The 24,866-nt window shown below is 35.2% G+C and overlaps 1 protein-coding gene across 1 annotated transcript; it reads left to right on the top strand.

Moving 5' to 3' along the window:
• The first annotated feature begins 195 nt into the window (after positions 1–195).
• On the top strand, positions 196–8,111 carry Eogt (EGF-domain O-GlcNAc transferase). Its single transcript, XM_073080413.1, has 8 exons — positions 196–739; positions 1,332–1,422; positions 1,828–1,928; positions 2,395–2,571; positions 2,989–3,263; positions 3,875–4,209; positions 4,649–4,751; positions 5,006–8,111. The coding sequence occupies exons 1-8, from the start codon at positions 424–426 to the stop codon at positions 5,171–5,173; spliced, it is 1,566 nt and encodes a 521-aa protein (XP_072936514.1). The 5' UTR covers positions 196–423; the 3' UTR covers positions 5,174–8,111.
• Positions 8,112–24,866: the final 16,755 nt, after the last annotated feature.

Below are 24,866 nucleotides of genomic sequence, written 5' to 3'. Positions count from 1 at the left end.
TGCTATTACATTGTGTACAAATGTATTTAATATAACGTAGTAAAAATCTAAGTATACTTTATAATACACGAATAGTAAGCCTTATTTAAATTATTCCTTTTAAGGGTGTAAAAACTAGAATCCAAGGATATGAAAATATATTTCTTAAATGAAGATTGTCATATTGACATCAAATGTCAGAATTGTCAACTTAAATGACAATTTGACAATGATAAAGTTGGCTATAAAATAATACAACTGAAAAGTTGTTTTGTTTGCAGTTTGCTGTCGGTATATGTTTGGATTTTTCTGTTTATTTCGCGAAATGGAATTGCTATTTAATGGCAAAAATTATTAAACTAAATATTGATTCTAGAAACACTAAAACCGATAGAAAAAATCCTCTTAATTCAACATTTAAACTCCTAATTCAAAATTGTGAAGATGTGGGTGTTTTTTTTGCTATATTTGCTAATATCCTTGAACGATACTAGTTCGATAAATATAAGTGACTTAAATGTGCCACCTGAGCATATGGTGTATTTGTTTAACTCATTTCAAAGTCTAGCAGAGTCTTGTAAAGCAGATACAGAATGTAAGTTCAAGAATCATGTGGATAGAAAAGCCTGTTGGGGATATGAGGCTAATTGTGATAAAAAGAAAGCTTATCACATTAGGCCTCGTTGTCCTGGCGATCATCGGGGTTGGGTGAGGACGAAGGATGCACAGTATGACACATTTTACACCCAAGCTGACTTTGGTGAGTATTATTTAAATTTACGGTGCGCTGAAACATTTACGTAATGTTACTTTATAAGGAGTTGTCCACTTAATCCTCTATCATTTTTATATTGTAAGTTATAATACGCATGCTTAAAGGTAAAAGGGCCTATAGCTAAGGGTTAATAGGGATTTATGCTGAAAGGGCACATAAAATTTTTTTTTTTGCCATTCGGTTTGAAATTATCTGAAACGTAAAAATTTTTTAGTTCGGTTTGAAATTATCTAAAACGTTAAAAAACGTTAAATGTTAAAAATTAAACACATAAAATTTTTTTTTTTGCCATTCGGTTTGAAATTATCTGAAACGTAAAAATTTTTTACGCTTTAGATAATTTCAAACCGAACTAAAAAATTTTTACGTTTCAGATAATTTCAAACCGAATGGCAAAAAAAAATTTTTTTATGTGCCCTTTCAGCATAAATCCCTATTAACCCTTAGCTATAGGCCCTTTTACCTTTAAGCACGCGAATAGTTTGTTCTTACATCACAGATTAGTTCTTACATCATAACTTTGAATAAACTATGTTTAAAGCATAATAATTCGTATGTTTTCAAATGTTTATTTCAGGATATATTAAAGAACAAATAGAAGACTTGATGGTGATGTGTGAAGCTTCCTATCCCCATGATAGTTCCCTGGAATGTTCAAAATATCTAAGGTCTGTAATTTTTTGTAACCTATAACTCTAATTAAATTATATTGAATTAATTGTCAAGTATTATAATCATCCAGAAGATCTCTGTTCAAGGGTGGGCCAAGGGGGCAGTGGCTGCAGTTGCCGCTTTAGAAATTAAAAAATGTCTTACACATTGGATTGGCATGCCTAAGATTGGCATTTAAACCATGTGAATGCAAAAACCTTATGCAAGCTACACTCTCCTGGATAATTGATGTGGACTACTATCACCTGTAAGGATTTTTCCTTGGCTAGTGTATAGGTTGAACTCCTACAAATAAGGTTTCTTTAATAGAACAACAGCAATAGAAAACAGTGTTGGATATATATATTAACTTAAAAATCAAGTTGAAAATGAAAATTATCAGAAAGTCTTTATTATTTCAGATTCTGTAGAGGACGAAATATTGTTCTGAATTTTACTGGCCTAATAGGCCGTGGAGATAATTTACGCTATAAGATGGATATTTTAGGTCCTGGACAAATCGGTGAGTTTTATTAATATCTAAGACTATAATACTTGTGTGAGATCTTAGTCATATGGTTTCCGCTTATATTGATGTAACTAGTGTAAAGTGTGAAGCTTACTGGATAGGGGATAACTACTCTGTTTTCTAACTGTTCTCATAAATATTATACGTATGTAAGTTTAATTATAATTGTAAATATTTTTCAGTTAATAAAAGTATGGTATTGCTTAAAAAATCAGAGGTTACTGTAAAATATGTATTAAAACGTAAATTATCTATACAATTTTTTCCTTATTACTGTTACAATTGCTGGTATCACAATATGTTAGATTATAAGCGCCTACTTTAAATTGGCTAATAATCTCTTAACTGACTTAAAAATTCCATTTATTCACATCCACAATCCAACAAATCCACAAAATGTATTCCATTCTTTTATTACATCATTTATCATAATTGATGGTTATTTCTTTTTTATTTTCAGGTGGTTATTGCAATTTTTATGAAGAAAGGCTCAAAAAGGAGGCAGAACACATGAGTGCTCTGCAGTCATGGGGTCCAGAATTTATTCACTTTGTTAAAACTCAAAAGAGGCCAATTCCTGATGGAATGTGTGATGTGGTTATAGAGAAGCCAACATACATTATGAAGTTAGATGCAAGTATGTATTCCCTATTAACTTACTATGAATGATGACTGAAAACGAATGGAAAATACTATGTTTAGCATAATTATGTCCGCAGTGACAGCTCATAGTCATATACCTATAAGCCATAGCCATATCTATAAATTAATGAAGAAACTATAATTAATGAAGTAAATTATAACTTTTCACCAATTGATTTACAGTTATTTAATTTAAATGTTTTAAAATTTTGGTTTGAGTTTAAAAATACATGTAGATTGTAGTCCCACTTACAATTATATCAATAATTCATAAGCATCTGTACAAAATCTTAAGTCCATTTACAAATCACGATTTACACAAGACATATCTGAAAGTTAAAGTGAAGTAAAATTCATTGGTACTATAAAATTTGTAGTCAAAGAAATGTTTATGTATTGTATTTTTTTTCAGCGGTCAACATGTACCATCATTTTTGTGATTTCTTCAATCTGTATGCTTCCCTGCATGTGAATTCAACACATCCATCTACATTTTCGAGAGATAATCACATATTGATTTGGGAGACATTTACCTACGATTCAGCCTTTAAGGATGCATTTAAAGCATTTACCATTAATCCTATTTGGGATTTAAAGAAATTTCGTGGGAAAGTAGTTTGTTTTAAAAACGCAGTATTCCCTTTATTACCACGGATGATATTTGGCCTGTACTACAATACACCTTTGGTGAGTGAAATTGTGGTATTAACTTGTAGCCATAACAGCTATTGTAATCATTGAATAAATATCAAGTTTCAATTGGACTAAAGGTTTAAAAACCTTATAATATTCAACTTGATAGCAGTAATCTCATGACTGCACTGCTATCACAATCTAGCAAGTAAGAAAGTCTGAAGGTGGTAGTACCCTTTGTGGTTCGGTTTGAAGGGTATGGTAAGGGTGACAGACTTTTGCGAGGCGTTCCAGCTTAGTCCTCAGGGGTAGCAGCGCATCTGTGGCCGACCTCAAGTAGGAATATCTAATCCTATCTGGGGTTGATTACAGATGTCCATGGGCGGCAGTAGCCACTTACCATCAGGTGGACTGCATGCTCGTTTGCTACTCTTATATTATAAAAAAAAATAACATAGTCCTATTGAGGGAAACAACACATCTACGTTCAGCTTATATCAGTAGGACTTCTGTTCTATGTGGAGTTAGTTTTAGATGTCCACTACAGGACATGCTCGGTAGCTGTTTCTTTGTATAGAAAAATACATTATTTACAATATACAAATGACACATTATTTATGTAGGTACGGTTATGTAGGTAGGTATTGAATCTTTTCTATTTTCAGATTTATGGTTGCGAAAGAAGTGGTCTGTTTCACGCATTCTCGAAACACATTTTACATTCATTGAATGTTAAACTTCAAATACGAAAGAATGACAAAGTAAGAGTAACACTGCTTTCAAGAGGAACTACATATAGGTCTATAATAAATGAACAGCAAATAGTAGAGGCTTTGTTAAAAGTAAAAGGCTATTATGTGCAAAGAGTTGTGTATGACAAGAGTATCCCATTCACGAAGCAATTGGAGATAACTCATAATTCTGATATCTTGATTGGGATGCATGGTGCAGGGTTGACACATCTCCTGTTCTTACCCGATTGGGCGGCCGTATTTGAAGTGTAAGTTAGTAGCTTCTTTACGTATTTAATAGACGTCTAAGACTGGTTAAATTACCGGCTTTAGAAAAATGCAAGCCTTTTTCTGTCAATTACAGTGGTCTTAGTAATAATCAATAATAATTACTAAGACCACTATAATATTATTTCACCATTTAGAGAAAAAAACGTTTGTGACGTTCTTATACTTTACGTGGAAAGATCATTTTACTCTAATGGCTATCATTTGTATTCCACTTCACGTATCGCTATGAACCATACATTCTATAAAACTGCATTGTAATACACAACGATCTAACGTTTGTATATAGTCGTGATATGTACCGTTAGGGAAAACTAAAAAAGTATACTCGGCGACTCACTGCGTATTAATAAATATATTGATGAAGTATTTGCCTCATGTGAATCATTTAATAATAAGTATTTGCATTGTCTTTTCCAGATACAATTGTGAGGATCCTAACTGCTACTCTGATCTGGCGCGACTCCGCGGACTTAAGTATGTGACATGGGAGAATAAAACGAAACTAGAAGCACAAGATGAGGTGACTATTAAATAAAACTTATAATAAAAACATTGGCTTGGCTTTAAAAATAGTTATAGGTTAGAGGATTTTCGAATAGGAATAGGACTGCATTAAAAAGATTAAAAAGTCTGAAAATTTTGGTAGGTAAATAATTATTACGATTTTTTAATGATATCACAGTCATGGAACCTATAATAGGTACGTAGTTAATATTAGCGGGTTTGAAGAGTGAATAGAAAGTAACTGGAGGTACAAATTGTGATATTTTTCAGGGACACGGTCCAGGGGGTGTTTCCCACGCAAAATTTACAAATTATTCTTTCGATGTGGAAGAGTTTCTAAGGCTAGTAGAAAAATGTGCGGCGTATGTACGAGGAAGACAGGATTTTAAGAACTACGTTGCCGCGTCGCTGTTGAAGCAATCTCACGAAGAATTGTAGTGGATAATGGAATGTATGAGAAGTAGGTGTGCGGTTAACCTCCGTCTGGAACAAAATTCCTTAATGTTTTGTCGCAAAATAATAATAATGAAACAATATTAAGTCATCGAGATTTGGTATGTTTTAAACAAATAACAAAAAAGCGTAAAAAAAGTTTTTAATCACGCATACAGTATTGAGGTTATATAACCGGCTCATATAGGAAGAGACAGAGATAGAGAGAGAAAGTCGTAAGGGCGTCACGCTTTTAGGGTTCCGTACCCAAAAGGGTAAAAACGGAACCCTATTACTAAGACTTCGCTGTCTGTCCGTCTGTCACAGGGCTATATCTCCGGAACCGTAATAGATAGGAACATGAATTTACAGAGGATGCATAACGGTGGCCGCTATAACAACAAATATTAAAAATAAAATAAAGTTGAATATTAAAGGGGGTCTCCATACAACAAACCGGTATTTTTTGGGATTTTTCGATTTAACTGTTAAACCGTACTAGGAAGACGATTGAGATTTTTACAATCCATTTAGTACTATAACTGGTATTATAATAAATACAAATAACAACCATAACACATATTTTAATATAGTTATTTAATTTTATTAATAATATTATACGTTGTTTACATATCAATAATCATCACCCCAACGCCATCTATTGCTGTGTCATATAACTAAGTATTGTTGAAAATAATAAAATGAATAAAAATAAGTAAAAAATAATGAACAATTGATGGTACGGAAGCCTCCATGTTCTCGTACTTGGCGAAATATTTCCTTACGTGACGATTTGTACCATTTAACTCCTATCGCACGCCGCGTTAAGGAACATCGTTCCCATAATTGAGGCTGCTAGAACCAGAGTAGCCTAACTGCATTTTAATGATTTTCGTAATTTAAAAATACGCTCTGAATATAAAAATGAATCGCGTCGCCATAGTAAATTCTATGACTACACCTCCTCGCAAACAACTTCAGAGCGGACTATACACTTACTTTTCTCCATATTGTAAATCATGTTTTTGGAGTTAGGCTACTCTGGTTCTAGCAGCCTCAATAGTGCTAATTACTTATTGTTTGAAGTATGTGGTAGATTATAACGATTGTACAAAAATATGATCTGAGTCGACGTGCATTTGATATGTCGCTATTGAGCTGTGACAAATGTAGTATTAATTTTGTATATAATAATGTGATATATGCTACGCTTAGTTTTAAATGTTTAATGTTATGGTGTGTTTAGATCAAATGAACAGGAGAAAACACGTAACAATCAATATTTATAAATATAAGCAAACTTATATTATTATAAGCTTTTTTATGCGTTACTCCAACGTGCGATTGGTTTCCGCAACACATTCTATGCTATTTATTAAGAGTTAGTCAGATATCACTAGCTTGTAGATCCAAGTGCTCTCACCATCGACAAATACTTAGATTTTTAACATGTATCCAAAATTTATTCTTCAATGAGAGTCCATTATAAATTTCAATTTTTACAAATATTTAAAACAAATTTTCAACAAATTAATAACTTTTCCGTTCGATCCCTGAGAAGGTAAAATAAAGTTAAATGATAAAGTTGTCCCCACGCATCTAAGATATGAAAACCTTAGCGTGGATATATGAGCATGGAAACCGTAATGTTATATACAAAATTCAACATTTTGGCTACATGAGTAAACTGAAAGTGTTCTAAAGAAAATAACATATTTGCGATGTACAGTGTCTTTTCCTTCTATTTATCAAAAACAAGTGTCACGAAGTATGTCACCAAGTTATTTCTCTGAGAAAAGTGTACCTTCGCTCAGTAATGGAACATTATACAGTATAAAATTATACCTATGTGTAGCAGCGGAGTCGATGCAAATAATAGATCTTTGTCAATGGTTGAGCCATTCAAAAGAGCGAAAGTATCGTATTTCGCTTTCCTACACTTTGACTTCTCGTTATGAGTACAAAAAGGGAGATTTTTCCCTGTCACATTCTGGTTCGTGATAGTCACTCACAAGCAACTAAACGTACCTAAGTTTATCCACGAATAAGACTCGCGATTTCCGGGTGCTTTTCCGAACGTGAGAAAGTTGGATGTAGCTATAGCAATGGTGTACCTATACTTTGTTTTCAGCTATTGAAATATTTCTTGACGTTTCAACTGACGCCCACTATTAATGATCAATCTATCCAATGTTATAAAGATTTGAAAATGGTTGTTTACTACAAAGGGGCGTCAATCGATTAATAAGATTAAAATGGGTTTTGAAACAAAATCGCTCTTTCGGAAATTCTACTGTTTTACGTAAATATATTAAGGTTTACGAATATCCCATTTTTTAAGTATTCTATTATGAAGAAGAATTAAGGGTTGATACTAAAAAGCGTTGTGAACTTGAAACGCGGTGCCGCAACGTAGTGCGTCACTGTACGTTCAGCACTGATTCGCAAAGCGAGGTCCTATCCAAGACCAGGCCATTAATAATTATTCAATCAAATGCTGAAATATCTAATATAAATCGAATTTATAATGTAAATAGGCGTGATGTGTCGCCAATTTAGACCTTATTACATGGTAAAGTTTATTATGTTTTAGGGCCAACATACAGGCATTACGTTTCGCGGTAGCGCGCTTGAGTGTGTCGGCTCTTAATAATGTAGTTAATTTGGTATATACAATACAACGTCCTTATTGTGGGTCAAAAAGTCTTCAAGTATCAAAAAGTCAAAAAGGTAAATAAATATAAATATATATGCATAATATTTTTTACATAATTGTAGCATATGTCGATGTACCTATAGTATTCAATGATCTGTTCTCATGTGGTTTAGGAAATACATTAACATGGCCTACATTTTCCGTTAAGGTTTTGTACTTAATACTCATTTTTAATTATAATTTAACTGTAATTTTATTATCATAATTTAATAAATGTTATTTTTTGCATTTTTGTGTATTATTAAAATAAAACCAATAATTTATTATGATGACTAAAATCATATATTAAGATATCGTTTAAAGTACTCACTCATAATAACATAAATAAATAAGTTGTAATTTCGTTTATATACGGTAGGGATGGTAAATATGAAATTTTTGATCACTAACATAAGAACCTCGTATGTAGGTCGTAAAAATATTATATGTGATATATAATCACATACTTTTGTTTTTGTTTCCGAGAGGGAAACTTTCAAAAGGTACCCTATGCCGTGGAAGCGACACGGGGTTATGCGGGATTCTTAACGGGTTTTTACCCGGTCGTTGGGAAGAAATAGGGTTTAAACCCGAAAATGGGTTTTTATTCGGGTATTTACTATTTTCACGCATATCTATCCTTTTTTAAGCGCAATTATTACTTTGATGATGATACTGTACTAAATATGGACTTTAAAAAAACATTTACAGCGCCAAAATGCTATTTTATCACGCCATTATAGATGCAGACTTAAGTAAGAAGCCTAGCAGCGTATGCTTTTGATGCAAATTTCAAACAATGTCCACGTCCCGTTGTTATTCTAGAATATATCCAGTGGCCGCTATAACAACAAATACTAAAAATAAAAAAAAAAACATCAAATAAATGGGAGACGCTGTACAAGGACCCGCTTTTTTCAGCATATTTCGCTTTATCTATTGAACCGTAGACAGTTCAAATTTTCACAAGACATTTACTTCTATGGTTGCTATGAAAAAATATATGACAATTGGGTGGTCCGGAACCCTCCTTGTGTGAGTTCGACTTGTATCAGGAAACGTGTATGTTTCCTTGATAAAAAGTAGTATATGTCGTCCTCTGACTACAGTATTCAAAATATTTATTATAGGGTGAAATTTTGAAGTGAGCCTTCAAGACCAAATCCTAAACTATAAGGATCAGCTAAAAAAGCTGAAGAGAGTTACGAGGCCGATATTGAGAAAACTAAAACTGCATTAGTTTTTTAAAATATTACTTTTCCTTTAGTTTGTGATATATCACTACCTTCCAGAATTGGACCCTTGTAAGCGACACTATGCGATGATGGAATAATACAGGGTGTGGTTTTTTTTAATGAACTCGTTTTCGATTCCCGGATTTTCAAAAATTCTAATGATGCAGTTTTAGTTTTTAGCACAATTGACCTCGTAACTCCTTTCAGTTTTTTTTTTAACTCCTATCTATGAAAAAATGACACTTAGGTATTTTAGACAAATATAACGATAACTGTCGAAATTTATCTAACCAGATCCGAATGTATTAAAAATATTTACAAACATACAAAATATGCGCAAAAAACATAACCGTTCCGTGGCAGTCGGGTAAAAAAGTAAGTAAAACCTCAAAAATAACATTAAAAAATGTAAAAACGTTGAAAATACCGTATAAACTTCTATTACATCTATTCAATAAATATTTGAACTATTTTAAAAAAATTCTACAGATTTTATGAAATCAATGTTAAATACCCAAATAAATACCCTGTGGGAAGGTATAAACGGGTATTTATCGGGTTTAAACCCAGTACTGGGTTTAAACCGGGTGTTTTGCCCATCTCTAGTTGTGCACGACGGTATGCGACCACACATACCGTCGTCCTTCCCAGGGTCGCTAGCTCTCACTCTTGCCGCCCGCAACTCTGGAAGCCCCCGTTGAGTCGCCTCTTAGGACAGGCAGGGGATACCGTAGCCCTATTCTAGTCCCGGGACTACAGGGACAAAATGTCAGATAAACCTACGCATAATAAACTGATGGTCCTTATAAGATTCAAAACAGAAAGCCGATGAGCGTAACAGATTTAATCGCTTTTATTTATTATTCCATGAAAACACCGCTAGTTGAATTGTTGAATTGTAACAGCGCCGTTGAACGTAATCTGCCGTAATTATAGCCCGCGATATTCAGATAAATTGTCGAGATCCAATGAACGCGAGCTTCTTGGCCAACTGAATTATTGGTATGTCCTGATACAGTTAATCCTCAGAATCTTTGGGAATCACTTGTTAAAAATTAAATTGGCGCATTTTTTCAAGTAAGTACCTACTCACTTTAAATGGGATCTGTTTTACGATCTTGTGATGTTATTTACAACATCGTATTATTTGTTTTATTACTGGCACAATTTTAATATATTATTTACAGTAGCTACTGTAAAAGAAAAAGAAATAATCCCTCTTGAATTACCTACGAATTATGTTAAAGTTACTGGCCTAATTGAGACGTTAAAAAGTCAAAGGTTTGGTGTCATTGGTATTCGTGAGAATCTAGGTAACAATTGACCCTTCGTTTTTGGAAGTGTAGTTTATAAAGTGAGATTAAGTATTTATGGGTAGTGTTTTAGATTATTAAATAAATACTAGCTGACCCGGCAAACGTTGTGTTGCCATATAAATAAAAAATGTTAAGGGTGAACTACACTTATCACTTAGGGGTATGAAAATCAGATAGTAGCCGATTCTCAGACCTACTGAATATGCATACAAAATTTGGTGAAAATTGGTAAAGCCGTTTCGGAGGAGTTCGGTAACTAACATTGTGACATGACATTTTATTATGTAACGGGTACTCACGATATGCGTTTTTTATTGCCGATATTTCGACCCAGTTGCATGGATCGTGGTCACGGCGAAACTGAGGTGGAGGGGAGAAACCGTTGACAAGTACTAGTGGTAGATTAATCTATCTACCCTACGTCTAGTTCGTTTTTCTTTTCTAGGTTTCATATCACGACACACAACACTGACAATATCCTTACGCTCCGTACTTTGCACTATTTGTGACTTGCATAAACTAACCACTGGATTCCACGTTTGGGCTAACTTAAAACCATCTTCTCTATTGAAGTTCCTAGGATGTTTCTTGATCTCTATTGCTTCTCTTACTAAACGAGGAAAGTAATGAAGCTCAGTGGAGATCACCTGAGGTTTGTGTAATTCAATCCAGTGGTTACAACCTGAACTGAGGATGTGTTCGGCTACCGCAGATTTCTTAGGGTCATTATTTTTGACTGCGCTGATATGTTCCTTAATGCGTTGTGATATGGCTCGTTTTGTCTGCCCAATATACGAGCTACCACAACTACAGTCAACCTTATAGACCCCTGGGCACTGGTATGGAATAGTATCCTTGGGGGAACGAAGATAGGCCGCGAGCTTTTTAAAAGGCGTAAATATACTTTTTATGTTATATTTTCGATCTAAAATCCTCCCTATCTTATCCGTGACACCTTTCACATACGGGAAATATGCGGAATGCCTTTCTACTACGCTGGTGGTGTTATGATTCCGTTCAGTTCGTTTGGCTATAGTTACGTGGCCATTGAGACGCAGGACCTTCTCCAGGTGTTCCAACTCCTGCGCCAAATGATCACTGTCACATAATTCATAGGCCCGGTTCGTGAGGGACTTTGCAACCACCACCCCAGACACTTAGCTTCGGTTGCAAGGTTGAAAGGTGTCACGGATAAGATAGGGAGGATTTTAGATCGAAAATATAACATAAAAAGTATATTTACGCCTTTTAAAAAGCTCGCGGCCTATCTTCGTTCCCCCAAGGATACTATTCCATACCAGTGCCCAGGGGTCTATAAGGTTGACTGTAGTTGTGGTAGCTCGTATATTGGGCAGACAAAACGAGCCATATCACAACGCATTAAGGAACATATCAGCGCAGTCAAAAATAATGACCCTAAGAAATCTGCGGTAGCCGAACACATCCTCAGTTCAGGTTGTAACCACTGGATTGAATTACACAAACCTCAGGTGATCTCCACTGAGCGTCATTACTTTCCTCGTTTAGTAAGAGAAGCAATAGAGATCAAGAAACATCCTAGGAACTTCAATAGAGAAGATGGTTTTAAGTTAGCCCAAACGTGGAATCCAGTGGTTAGTTTATGCAAGTCACAAATAGTGCAAAGTACGGAGCGTAAGGATATTGTCAGTGTTGTGTGTCGTGATATGAAACCTAGAAAAGAAAAACGAACTAGACGTAGGGTAGATAGATTAATCTACCACTAGTACTTGTCAACGGTTTCTCCCCTCCACCTCAGTTTCGCCGTGACCACGATCCATGCAACTGGGTCGAAATATCGGCAATAAAAAACGCATATCGTGAGTACCCGTTACATAATAAAATGTCTCAATTCCGCGATAATTTTAGTCTAAAATCATATATTGTGACATGAGAATTTTATATATAAGATGTGTTAAGTACACATCGTAGTTGCTGACGGCAGTTTGTATGATTTGTTGTCATTTAAACTGCGTTGTTTATTTACAAACACTCGTTGGTCTGTAAAACGCCGAAGGCAAGTGGTATGGAGGCTCGTCATTTTGTAATAGTCCATTAAACCCAATGACGATTCGAAAGCCATTTACAAAATACCGCCGCAAATTGTCCTAAGTACTTATACCCAGCCATAATCGTGTAAATAAGCTAATAAGTGTCTTAGTAATTTATCGTAGAGTCTAAATATCCCATGATCCTGAAGTGAAACATAATAGGAAATTCATAATCATAATAATATTCATTTATTTGCTTTTAAATGTGGTACAATCTGGAATGGTACGAATATTAACAATTTTCCTCACTTTTCCGCAGCTTCAGGGAAGCATGCAAATTTTTAAAATTACGTTATAATTATATTAATAACGATTAAATTACATTTTATTTTACAATATAAACAAGGACGTTTAAACATGAGAAAATTATTAAATTTATTTTTTTAGCATTAATTTGGTACATATAAAAGGAGAACCTAAATGAATCGAGCGCACAAGTCGCCGCCGAGTGAGTAGTAGGTATCAGACTGAAATTGATACGATAAGAAACATTTAACTTCCTATTTACGCCAACCGTTGTCCTAGTAAAGGACAACTACCTACCTGACATTAGATGTGAAAGTACATTTATTAGGAGTAGACTAAGATACGATTATTACAGGTTCCCAAAAATAAATAAAACTAATAGTTACCGTAATACTTAAGTAAGGAGGTCTATCTACAATAGAATTGAGCTTAAGCCTCGCTTTTGCTAAATTTGTAGTAGGTAGTGGTAAGGTTTTAATTTTAGGGTTCCATGTGACTGAACCCTAAACGTTAAAAACGCAGAGGAGAAGCGGTAAATCGTAAAACAGTCGTATATGGAGGTAATATTTACAGACGGAAATTAATGACCAAAGCCCGCGCGGCCCCGGGCTTCGTGCTTATAACTTTCGTCTTAACCAGATTGTATCAATGTATAAGAATCAAACAGCTAATTGAAATAAATTCGAAGTTGTTTTAAGATGAAATCTTAAATAGGATTCAGATGTATCTTAATAAAATTGCTTTTTGGCACTGTACAATTTTATTGAAGCCTTTTCTCCATTGTGAATGTTTCACTCTAGGCGTTTCATTCACATTAGTTCCCTATATAGGTCTTTATGTACATACTTAGGTGCATTTGCAGTGTTGATTTTACATATTTTATAGCGCCAGGCACAAGGTTTTTTTGGTTTTAAGTAATGTAAAAGTGGTTGATGTTCTAATATGACCAGTATTTTTATAAATCTATCAGTGATGTTATTGGTTCACGACATCGACGATTTCGATAGTTACCCACCTGTGTTTTAGGTAGATTACCTATCTAAAAAATATCTAGTCATCTTCAATAATCCATTAACCAATCTTAATCTTTGTTTTACTACTTAAGACGGTTATGCTATTATCAAAAAAGAATTAAGAACATACGCACCTGTCGTAAGCAAGGTAAATATCGTAAAATGTTATTGGAAATATAAGCATTTCAAGATTGTCGCAGATTGCAAATTGATCGTGATAGGAAATCGCAATGGCATTTATTCAATGAAAGTGTGTATACTTGGCTAAGTGTAGGTGCAGCGTCTGGTCTGGGCGCTGGGTGGTGCCGGTGGCGAGCCCGGTGGTCGGCAACGCGACGACGCCACTGATTCATGTCGCTGATAGCAATCGTAGGCGCCTGGCGCCCAGCACTATTTTCTATATTTATCACCATTTGCGTACTATCCGCACTGCGCTTTTGAATAAACGTATCTGTAATTTCACTCAAATATGTACTTTCCTGCGGCAAAATAATGGACGTTTGTTATAAAATGTCTAACTTTAACGTAATGTGTGTATTTATGATCGTAAATATGCCTAATGCGTAAAAGCTTTGATCCTTAAATTACACCCAGAAATGCTGTGTGGATAAAACAAGCGTGAAGTTATTTTCTAATTTAATTCTTCCGCTTTATTCAACTTTAAAGGAATACTTCTATAGGAACTTTTAAATTGCTATCACTATTTACTTATCCTTTATATTTAGGTATATCAAAATGCAGGTATCTACCGTGAAAGCTCATTGAATTAAACTAAACAGTTTAATAAATAACAGGTGATTTGCAAAGTAGATACGTACCTGTTACTTTAAAAACTTGAATCAGTCAATGAATGTAACAAGCGGTAGATTAACAATGGCGAACACACAAACAGAAGGTAACAAAACGTAGACAAACATTGTACAAAAAGCTTTGTACAATAGACGTCATCAATTACAGGCAATAGATCGCCCAACATCATTTGTCCGTCCGTCCGTTACTCGACTGGGGCATTCCCACGGCTCGCGGGACGGTCGTGTTTGTTGTCGGAATATGTCCAACGAGAAATAGTAATAGAAAATTGTTTCTGATTGCACTAGCTCTCTACTTTAGCACTGTTATCTACCTTCTCACCTTTATTACGAACTATATTTGCCATCTACTTACATTAACGGCTAGCTATAGCTATAATAATATTATGTACCTATATTTTAACGTTTTAGGTACCTTCCTCACTTATTTCCCTCTCAAATAGGTGTAGAGCATATTGGGTACGTAATTTTTAATACTATTATACTTAAAACCTAGTTTGATTTGGCTTTACTTATATTTTTCGGTTCTTTTTGTTTACTTGCAGACAAGAATGAAGAATTGATGAGAAATTGATAGTCACTTGTTAGATAATCCTTAAAGCTAGTTCACGATCGAACTTCTTAATTGTTTCCTATTACTTATTTTATGAACAATTAAACATCTAGGCACTACTAAGCTTATCAACCTTAAACTCTTATAAAGATCTATTTAGGTACATCGGCACGGACCTACCTAAATAGTTCTGCTAATGAGGACTTCTCCTAGTTTGACTGGGTAAATTATATAACGTAGGTTATATAAAATAATTAAATTATGTAATTAAGTTCTATAGATACTTGTCGACTACCTACGTCTTAAAAATATTACCTAATATTTAAAAAAACATCGCAATGAATTTACGTGTTTTATCCTTTTATCCTGAGATTATAATTATGCACGACGATGCAAAACCGCTGTTCTTCCGATGTTATCGACAACAAGACCGAAGAGAAATTGCTTCGATCAAAAGATAATCTCCCCGGAACCGAAATTGATCATTGATAGGAGGCGCGCGTCCCACCGCGGCCCGCCATCAGCACCAACCCACGCCCAGCGTCAATGCCATACTCATTTTTAATTTCGCGATGTTTGTACATTTAAATTGGCAATTTATTTTTATAACACCATAACTTCATAAGGATAAAGTATCAAATTTATTAAATACAATATGGTGATCTTATAAGTGTGAAACTCGGGGGCCAGTAGATCATTATTTACACATATTAGCCACAGATTTAGGTCACCTCTGAGTGTAGCCTCATTCTATCTCTCGGTCAATAAATATCAGATTAAAGTGCCGCTATTGTAGCCTTCACGCACAAACTAGTACCGTGGCTTTCAATAACGGTTCGCACTATGCAGATTATCACCGCGGCGATAACCGCGACGTGAAAGCGATAGGAGCGACACGATGCCGTGCAGCCAGTGGAGTGTGCTCGCTGTCCCGACCGCCTGCATCACACTCTTTTGTTGGTTTCTACTAACTAAGAATCAGTTACGACACGTGTATGTATATGTAATAAGTAAGGCGTAACCAATGCACATTTATGGTCTAATAGGGGGGGACATTTCTCGGAAAACCTAACACCAATTTATAGGTATTTATTCAAAAAATAGATATGTGTAAAAAAATTTAAATTCGAACAATGTTAAATAGGAGATGTACGACGGAGATGTATGATGTGCACGACGAGATTCATCTATAGGTATTTTTAGCTCAGGGCATTTATGACTAAACCTAGTCGGATACCCTTAGGTTATTTCTACATTCTGTGGGTGGGTAGGGTGTTGGTGGAACGAGTTGAACAAATCAATGCTTTTATTTCATGTGGATAATAGTATCTAGTATCTATTTGGAGGCACGTAATTGTTTCGCCAAGTTTGAACCACAAGGCATGGGTCCACCAGGCAGGCAAATACCTACACGAATTTAGAATGTAACATGACCTGGTTGAGCTAAATCTAAGTATTTAGTTTAATATTAATGAGGTCTTTATATAAAGATATTTTACGAAAATCCGAAGTTACGTAAGATGGTGGTCATCTTTTTGGTATATATTGTCACTGTCCTACATCTAGTTTGGTCGTACCTTTTTGTGAGGAAACCTCTCATGGGTTCCTGTTAGCCGCGTGGGCAGAGGAGAGGATGCGCCGGACTCCTACCGGCTAAAACACCATTGAGTTCCTCTAGGCGCCCTTTGCCGGGGCCACGGCATGTTACATTACATTACGTGCATTTATATTTTCATTTTCATATCCCATGTCCCTGGGATGGATGAGGATTATTTGAGTAGAGCAGAATCGAACAGTACCCTTACCAGGAGTTTTTACGTTTCGACAAATATGACTGTTTTGGTATTTGTTTACGTATTTGCCCATACAAATTCCAATCAGCACCCCTAGCGGATTGTGTCAGAACTAGGAAATCGTATTGGCCCATACGTAAACAAATACCAAAACAGTCATATTTGTCGAAACGTAAAAACTCCTCGTAACGCTACAAATTCTTAAAGAGATAGGTATAAATATCTAATTCCTTCAATAAATATTTATTCGTAATAGTATCTACTAAAACTATTATTAAATAATGAAATAACATTAATAAATAATTTATATCAATCCTACTGTTTACTATGTAAAAACATAAACATAAACTTAAGATTTGGTTTTGTGATTTATTTTATATTGTGCCTCTTTAGAGTAGGAACCTTCTTGTATATAGTTTTAATAAAAATAGCTCTTATAGATGATAGCTAATAGCGACGATAGCGATGATAGCTAATAGCGACGACCTGATAGCTAATTTATAATAATTATCTGATAATGAGCCTTGGCCATTCCCGCATGTCGTGTCTAATCCCCGTGATCCGAGGAACCAGCGACAACATGTGTCAAGTGACACTAACCATCGGGTGGTTCATCTCATCTCGTTTATTTTAGTAGAAATCTAGGTCCCGACTTTATTCACTCGGGTGGGCAAAATGTCTCATTATACATGTTACAGTTATGTTAACTTTTCATTGCTCTTGACTGCGTTAATAATACCTACTACCTATTTTACTGTGTTTGTCCATGTACTGCGGCTTTTGATTTCTAAATAATTGCTTAAGCTTAAATTATTTTAAATTAGCCCGTGCAGATAAAGTTTACAAATAATCTCTTAAAGAAGTGGAATGAAATCTGCAAGGATAGAATCTACTTTTTGAATATTATGCCATTGCATTGAATCATCGTCATCATCAACTCATTACTGTCCCACTGCTGGGCACGGGTCTCCTCTCCGAATGAGAAGGATTAGGCCATAGTCCACCGCGTTGGCCAAGTGAGTATTGGCAGACTTCACATATCTTTGAAAACTTTTTTTTAAGATTTTTCAGGTATGGAGGTTTCCTCGCGATGTTTTTGTTCACCGTTTAAGCAAGTGATAAAAATATCTAATTCTAACGCGCGGATAACTTTGAAAAATCATAGCCTGAGATTTGAACCTCGGAACTCTCGATCAAGAGGCCGAGTTTCTTAACTACTAGACTATACAGTATGCTTGCATTGAATACTTTAGATAAATTACCACTGTGATGAAACGTAGCCTAGAACTTGTCACTTACATGATTTTAAATAAGTTCAAATGAGGTTCATTGAAAATGTTTGTTGTATTAGAATCGAAGCAATGCAATAAATGGCGCAACAATTCATTCCTTCGTAGCAGCTGGCGCCACTTGACGATTCTGTCATAGCTAGACAGTTCAAAAGACTCTGAAGACATAAAGCTGAAGTGACACTTCAAATAATATTAGTAATTTAGCTGCCCTGCTGTTAAGCCTTGTCTAGTTTGAAAGAACCTCATAAATAAAGTTTTCCAATACATATAGACTAAAAGGAAGCGTTCCTTTTCTGTAAACAGCTTCGGGAAGCCAAACATTCAAAAATCGTCTTTCACATTGCTGTCCTACCGGTTGGCTCGGCTAAAAGTTATCCTCTCTTCTCCTACCACCGTTCGCCATCAACATCGCTACTTCCATTTCATACACCAGCATCCTGGATGATCGCCTCCCGACGTTTGTTCCTTGAGCTGTAATGATCAATAAATGTCAGGTGCATTCCTGTTTATCCATAATAGGTACCTATATCAAAAGTTCAATTCAAAAGATTAAAATGTGAACTGTGATTTGTGTCAATCACGATTAATCTGAGACATATACAAAAAATAAGTGAATGACCTAACGTGTCAAGGTATTGGCATATCCCAATAAACACACGTTTGTGTGCAAGTAGCACTCAATTAAGCCAGCAAGGTCGATTTGCTGTCAAATGTTTTGAAAGTAAGTATTCATGGCATAAAGATTGCAAAGTCACTATTAGCTATGATTATCGATATTCCAGATGAAAACATTGAAATGTCAAGAACTCAAAATCTCAGTTAATAAACCACTTTAGCAATAAGACCACCTCTTTAAGGAATGTTTGCGCTCGATTGACCTACTGTATAATTATTATTGATACTTTTTGACCAACAAAGTAATGTTATTGAAGCTCTATAATTTTTCTAATAACACCGCATGCTCATATCGACCCCTCCTACGTATAATATCGCAAAATGACAACTTTACAGGAGAGCGTTTCAAAGTTTCGAATATGCTAAAATTCGTATAAAATCTGCATTTCTTCAGGTATCTCTATGAAATTTGGTATATATATTGCATTTTATACGCTTTATAACGATACCTATGTCGACAAAAAAACATTAAAATAAAGCAATTAATGCAATAAAAACGAAAAGGTACCTTTGTGGGTTACGATTTTATACGTAAGAGGGGTCGATATACTTAATATAAATTCAATTTAATGTAGGTACATCTGTAACGAACAGCTTATAGAACTACCCGAAGTAGATCATAGATGCGTTGTCATTCCATTCATACTACCATTTCTTAACACAATATTATTTTAATCATACTTTTACTTTTTTGCAGTAAATTTAACTTTTTAAGCAAAATATGACCATTTCAGTTGGTTTTATACAACGGAAAAGCGAAAAATTAATAAGGGTTTAAGTTTGTTCAACTGTGAATGACGGAATATTTTACTGTTTTAAAGAGGAAATAAAACTTTCCTGAACTATGATAGTTTTTAAAAGATAGTGGAAGGCCCCCTGAGGATAAAGGTGGTCGTCATAAAATATAAGTCAGCCGGATGAGATTAATCCTAAGAGATCGGAAAGAGGTGCATTGCCTAAAGGTCTAAGTTAAAAGGTTTTGTACAAAACTGTCTTTGTCTTTAAACGTAGCAGTGCTTAAAACTGTTGTTATAAGGCAGAACGCGGTGTGGCGGTGATGCTTCCAGAGTAGAACCGCAGAGGAGCCTATAACTTAAAAGATGACTCATTAAACATTAATTTAAAATAAAGTCAAGACTTGGATGCAGTTTGTAGAGTCGCAATGGCGCAGTCACATTCGCTACTTCCTGAAGGGAAAGGATGAAAAAGAGTGAAGAGCTTTACCGTATTGTATTAGTTTGACATCATTTAAGATCATAAACATCATTTAAGAAACTGGTTTCTAGGTTATTAAAATGTCTGTACAAGATAGACTTCTATAATCAGATCATCATATAGGTATATACCAGATCAGACTAATTTACTCATTCAATATCTAAATTCGTCATTCCGTTCTGCCAGATATTGCATACCATACCATGGCACCACCATACCATGGCAGGTAAATATGAAGAGCAGCAGGTTATAAGTCCTACAAGTACAATATATAATTGGACTAGTGCACGACAAAGAAGTGGCTGTATATGTATGCTATACGTAATAACTTTATGTTGCAGCGATCATTTTAATAGGCGCCCAACTTTGAATGAATAAAAATTTAGTGTTCAGCAGGAGGGTCAGATGTCTATCTATGGTATTTTACTAGAGTCATGTATCTACTCAACAATTCGATAGTTTCGATCACATATAAAAGTCCAATATTTAAATTAGTTATGTATTTGTACACAATCTACCAATTGTTGACAATTGACCATCCGGCGGACTGTGCTGCATTCTCTGGTAGTTCTATTACATCTAATACCATAATTACCAACTTTATTGCGCAGTATATATTAATAATGAAATTAATGTTTTGATGATCATTTTCTGTAAGGTACAATCTGCTGTACTTATAATCAGTTGTAAAAATATGTTTGTCCCAATTTTTTCTTTTAAAATTTAACTGCGTATATTTTGTTTACAATGCAATATGTTGCAACACTTGCAACCATGAATTAGCCAACAGAACGATTAAACAACGCTACTTCTATAAAGATGCTGAAGTGTTCGGCGTGGGTGTCGTGCGCAAACAGAAATAAGAATCCTGACACCTCAGTCATTCAATGATAGCCTCTTGACCTTTATCATGTGCACCCTAACCAAACTAAATCATAACTAAATAACTGACAGATCTAAGTGTACCCTTCTTTTACCATTTCAAGTATTTATGTTGTCTACGTCTACATAAGTCGCTTGATGGGTGTCTGTTTCGGAATATGAATGCGATGCACTTTAAAGGAGATCTCGGATGAATTGATCATTGTCAGGTGCCATAGATTTTGCTATTTCAATCGAACCCCATGCTATTAGACTTTCACCGCCTTCATGACTCATTCTAAGTAAGGATAACTGTTTGTTTGGTTTAAAATAGAAAGACTATAAATAGTGAAATATTAATAGATCTTTAAAATAAGAAAGAGGTAATTATTTAATTTAACTCTTTAGTAGGGAGGTATGTAGAGCGCAGCTGCACCAATTTCTGTTATAAGTTATTATTGATCAAATATATGTAATTAAATCGGAGCCACATAGTAAAGTTTTAAGATTTAAGTAGCAAACGAGCATGTATTTCACCTGATCAAAAGTGGTAACTGCAGCCTGGACATCTGTAGGAAACCATACCAATAGCATAGGGGACTCTACTTGAATTCAATTATAGATGCTTTGCCAATGCCGAGTGATCGATTCATGAAAAGGTCAGCTACCATCCACACTTTTGCTTCGAAACACAAGAACTGCTTCATGCTAGAAATATAGCACAGGTACCTCTTCGATCGAATTATATTGGTTCTATACCAAAGAAATTGGAGATATGTGTTTTAAAGCAAAGTAACCTTGACCGAGTAGTTACACTGGTAGTTAGGTGTCGCTCGTCACAGGTGATGGTGGAAGGAGGCTGTGTATGGAGTGCGATGCAGCGCCGATAGCGAGTGTGTCGCGCTATGTCGGGACACGGCCGATACACGAGATAAGGCGGAGGCAGCGCGTGTCCTGCGAAGCGCCTAATGGCCGACATCGCCGCGGGCGCAACGTGCCTCACAGTTTAAATTGAACGTCAAGCTATCGATTTGCATAAATCACACCGTTACCATTTTCAATTATTTGAACGTTACGTTGGACACGAACAATGTTTTTTTTTTCCTTTTAATATCAATTAATTTGCATCTCTCTAGACAGCGAGTCTCAAAGGCGTATTCATACCCACGCTATTAAATTACCGCAATAAACCTTTCAGAACCACTTAAAACCAAATAATCATTTTTCGTAATAATGCATAAATAAGCAGTGTGAGCATTGAGGGAAAGTCGACGACGTGAATAATTTTTTATTGCTCGATTCATTTATTACTTACTTCAGCTCCGAGTTCCATAAATTATGATTCTTTATTTTGACAATATTCACTGTAAGCAGCATCTTTTGAATAATACTTACTTTCAATTAGTTTGATGCCAGTTCTTTATTTTCGGAGCATTTATTTTGATTTATGAATTGATGAAGTCTCCGTTATGTAGGTACAGTAGAAGCTAGCTACTACAGGTATGTATGTATGTTAATTAAATACATCTCTAATTCAGTTACAGTGCTGGTGAACAATAGCCTCCCATAATAATAATCATACAAGCTCTCGCTTCTCGCGACCACGCCTGATTCTTTCCGCGAACAACTTGACAGTTCCGATGTACATGTATGTAGTTATGTACCTTATTTAAATATTTATGAATGCGACTCATTCTGTACTCGTCATTGAATGATAACATAATTAAGACCCAGATCGTGCTTATTACTATGCAGAGAAATCTTGATCAACTACTTTTTGTGAACAATGCTTTATTTTTTTACCTTTGATGATGTCCTAATATCCGTATCCCATCGTAGATATAGGTTTAAATATCTCAGCTCAGTACTTTACCGTCATCTCATTACTATCCCAGCTACTGCTGGGTACGGTGTCTTCTCGAAATGACAAAGGTTTAGGTCATATTTCATCGCGCTGACCAAGTGCGAATCGGTGTACTTCAAATTTCCTTGTGAAGTTTTTAAAAAGGCGTTCAGGCGTGTAGGTTTGAAGTTGGTAGAACCCTGTGGTGCTACGGCGGGGGCACTGACGGCAGACCTGTTTCCACCTAATAACGGCGGTCTTAAGCACTGCTGTATTAAGTTTGGAAGGAAGGCAATGCATCCGTGGCCAATCTCAGGTATGAACCCAATATTATCAGGGGTTGATGAGTATATGTCCATGAGCAGCAGTAACCACTTACTATCACGTGGACTGCATGCTCGTTTGTGGCTTCAGTATTATAAAAAAAGTTTTCTCACGATGTTTATCTTCACTGCTCAAGCAATCGATAATTAATTTACACGAGTTCTGTTATTTTTTAGCGAAACAATAGGAAATTGCAGTTTTAGTCCTATTTATCACATCATAACATAAATATTGGTTACGATTCATTTTGCTTCCCTCGTCGCAAGTAAACAAACGTTTATGCGCCTTGCGTCTGCTGCAGCGGTGTCATGATAATTAAAATTGACAAGTAACTTGTACAACTAGTCAACATAGTGGCACCGGGGGCATTGAGCAGGGGGCCTACCACCATCTTTTAAAAGCCATCATAGTTCAGGAAAGTTTTATTTTAATACTGCATCAACATTATTTTGTTTCGTACCACGACCTTCTTAAAACAGTTTTGTTTTATCCTGTTGAGTGATCTAAAAGAATGAATAATTGGCGTATTCCTTATCCAAGAGGAAAAGAGACATCTTCATCTTCGTCTTGATTGTGTTCCGTCATACGCAGTTGAACAAACTTTAACCCTTATTCATTTAATACTTATCTATTGTATAAAACCAACTGAAACGGTCATATTATGCTTAAAAAGTTAAATTTCCTGCAAAGAAAATAATGAATAATTTCGACCGACATAATACAAAACTGCTTATTGTAATAGGTATTATAAAAACAATCTTACTTTAACGAGGTTGTAACGAAATTTCAACGTATGATTAAAATATTGTTTTAAGAGATGGTAGTAACCCCCCAGGTCCGTGTAATTGCGGGCGGGCACGCGACTGCCCGAGGCATCCAAGCTTTACCAACTTTTTGTCGCCGACATACCTGAATACTCTTATGTCAGCGCTTCACATGGTGTAGTAGTATCACTATATTTAAAAATGTAGTAAACTGATAAATACTTCACACGCGTTATCTGAATATGTAACTGCAGTTGTCATATCACTTGTGGTGGTGGTATGGTAAATATGGTAAATATTTTTCATATATTCGAAGGTAGTAAAACCCTTTGTTGTTTGACTCTGGTGGCATCACCGCCACAACTATTTCTGCCTAATAATAATAGCGTTAAGCACAGTTATTCCGGTTTAAAGGGCATGATAAGAAAGATATACTACTTGTCAAAGATGTTCCAAGATAGTGCCTTATTACCTATATACGAGTATTATAATTAAATCCGATAATATACGATATACTTTCTATACATATCCGTGTAATGGTAAATGTTGTACACGTACACCAAGTGATGCCCCAACATAACCCTTACTTGCAATTAAGCGTTTGTACCGCGAAACTGTCGTGGTAATAGTTTTGATACTTTTTACTCTACGTATATCTTATTCGGGAATATCAACATTATATTTTTTATCAACACATGTTCGTAAACATTACTATCATCCCTTTGCAGAGCACTGTCTTCTTTTCTCAGTTTTACAGGCGTTCAAAGAACTTCCTGGATAACTTTTATGCACGTTTACATGGGCATATCAAAAGGTTCACAGGATAACAACATTTAGCTCTTAGCAAAGACGAAAAAATATAGCACAAAGTATTAAAATTAAAAAACATATTAAAATGATATGATATCTGCGGAAGTAGGTATAAGTGCGAATCTGTGAAATAAAATCAAGATGTTCCATGAAGAATTTATATGTGCACTTACCTAGTGTAGTTAC

This window comes from Epargyreus clarus, unplaced genomic scaffold (assembly GCF_041222505.1).
Source record: "Epargyreus clarus isolate Ecla_fem2 unplaced genomic scaffold, WU_Ecla_fem_2.2 ptg000015l, whole genome shotgun sequence".
Taxonomy (NCBI): domain Eukaryota; kingdom Metazoa; phylum Arthropoda; class Insecta; order Lepidoptera; family Hesperiidae; genus Epargyreus; species Epargyreus clarus.
Note: the sequence above shows the minus strand (reverse complement) of the source record. Positions and strands in the feature narration are given on the sequence as shown.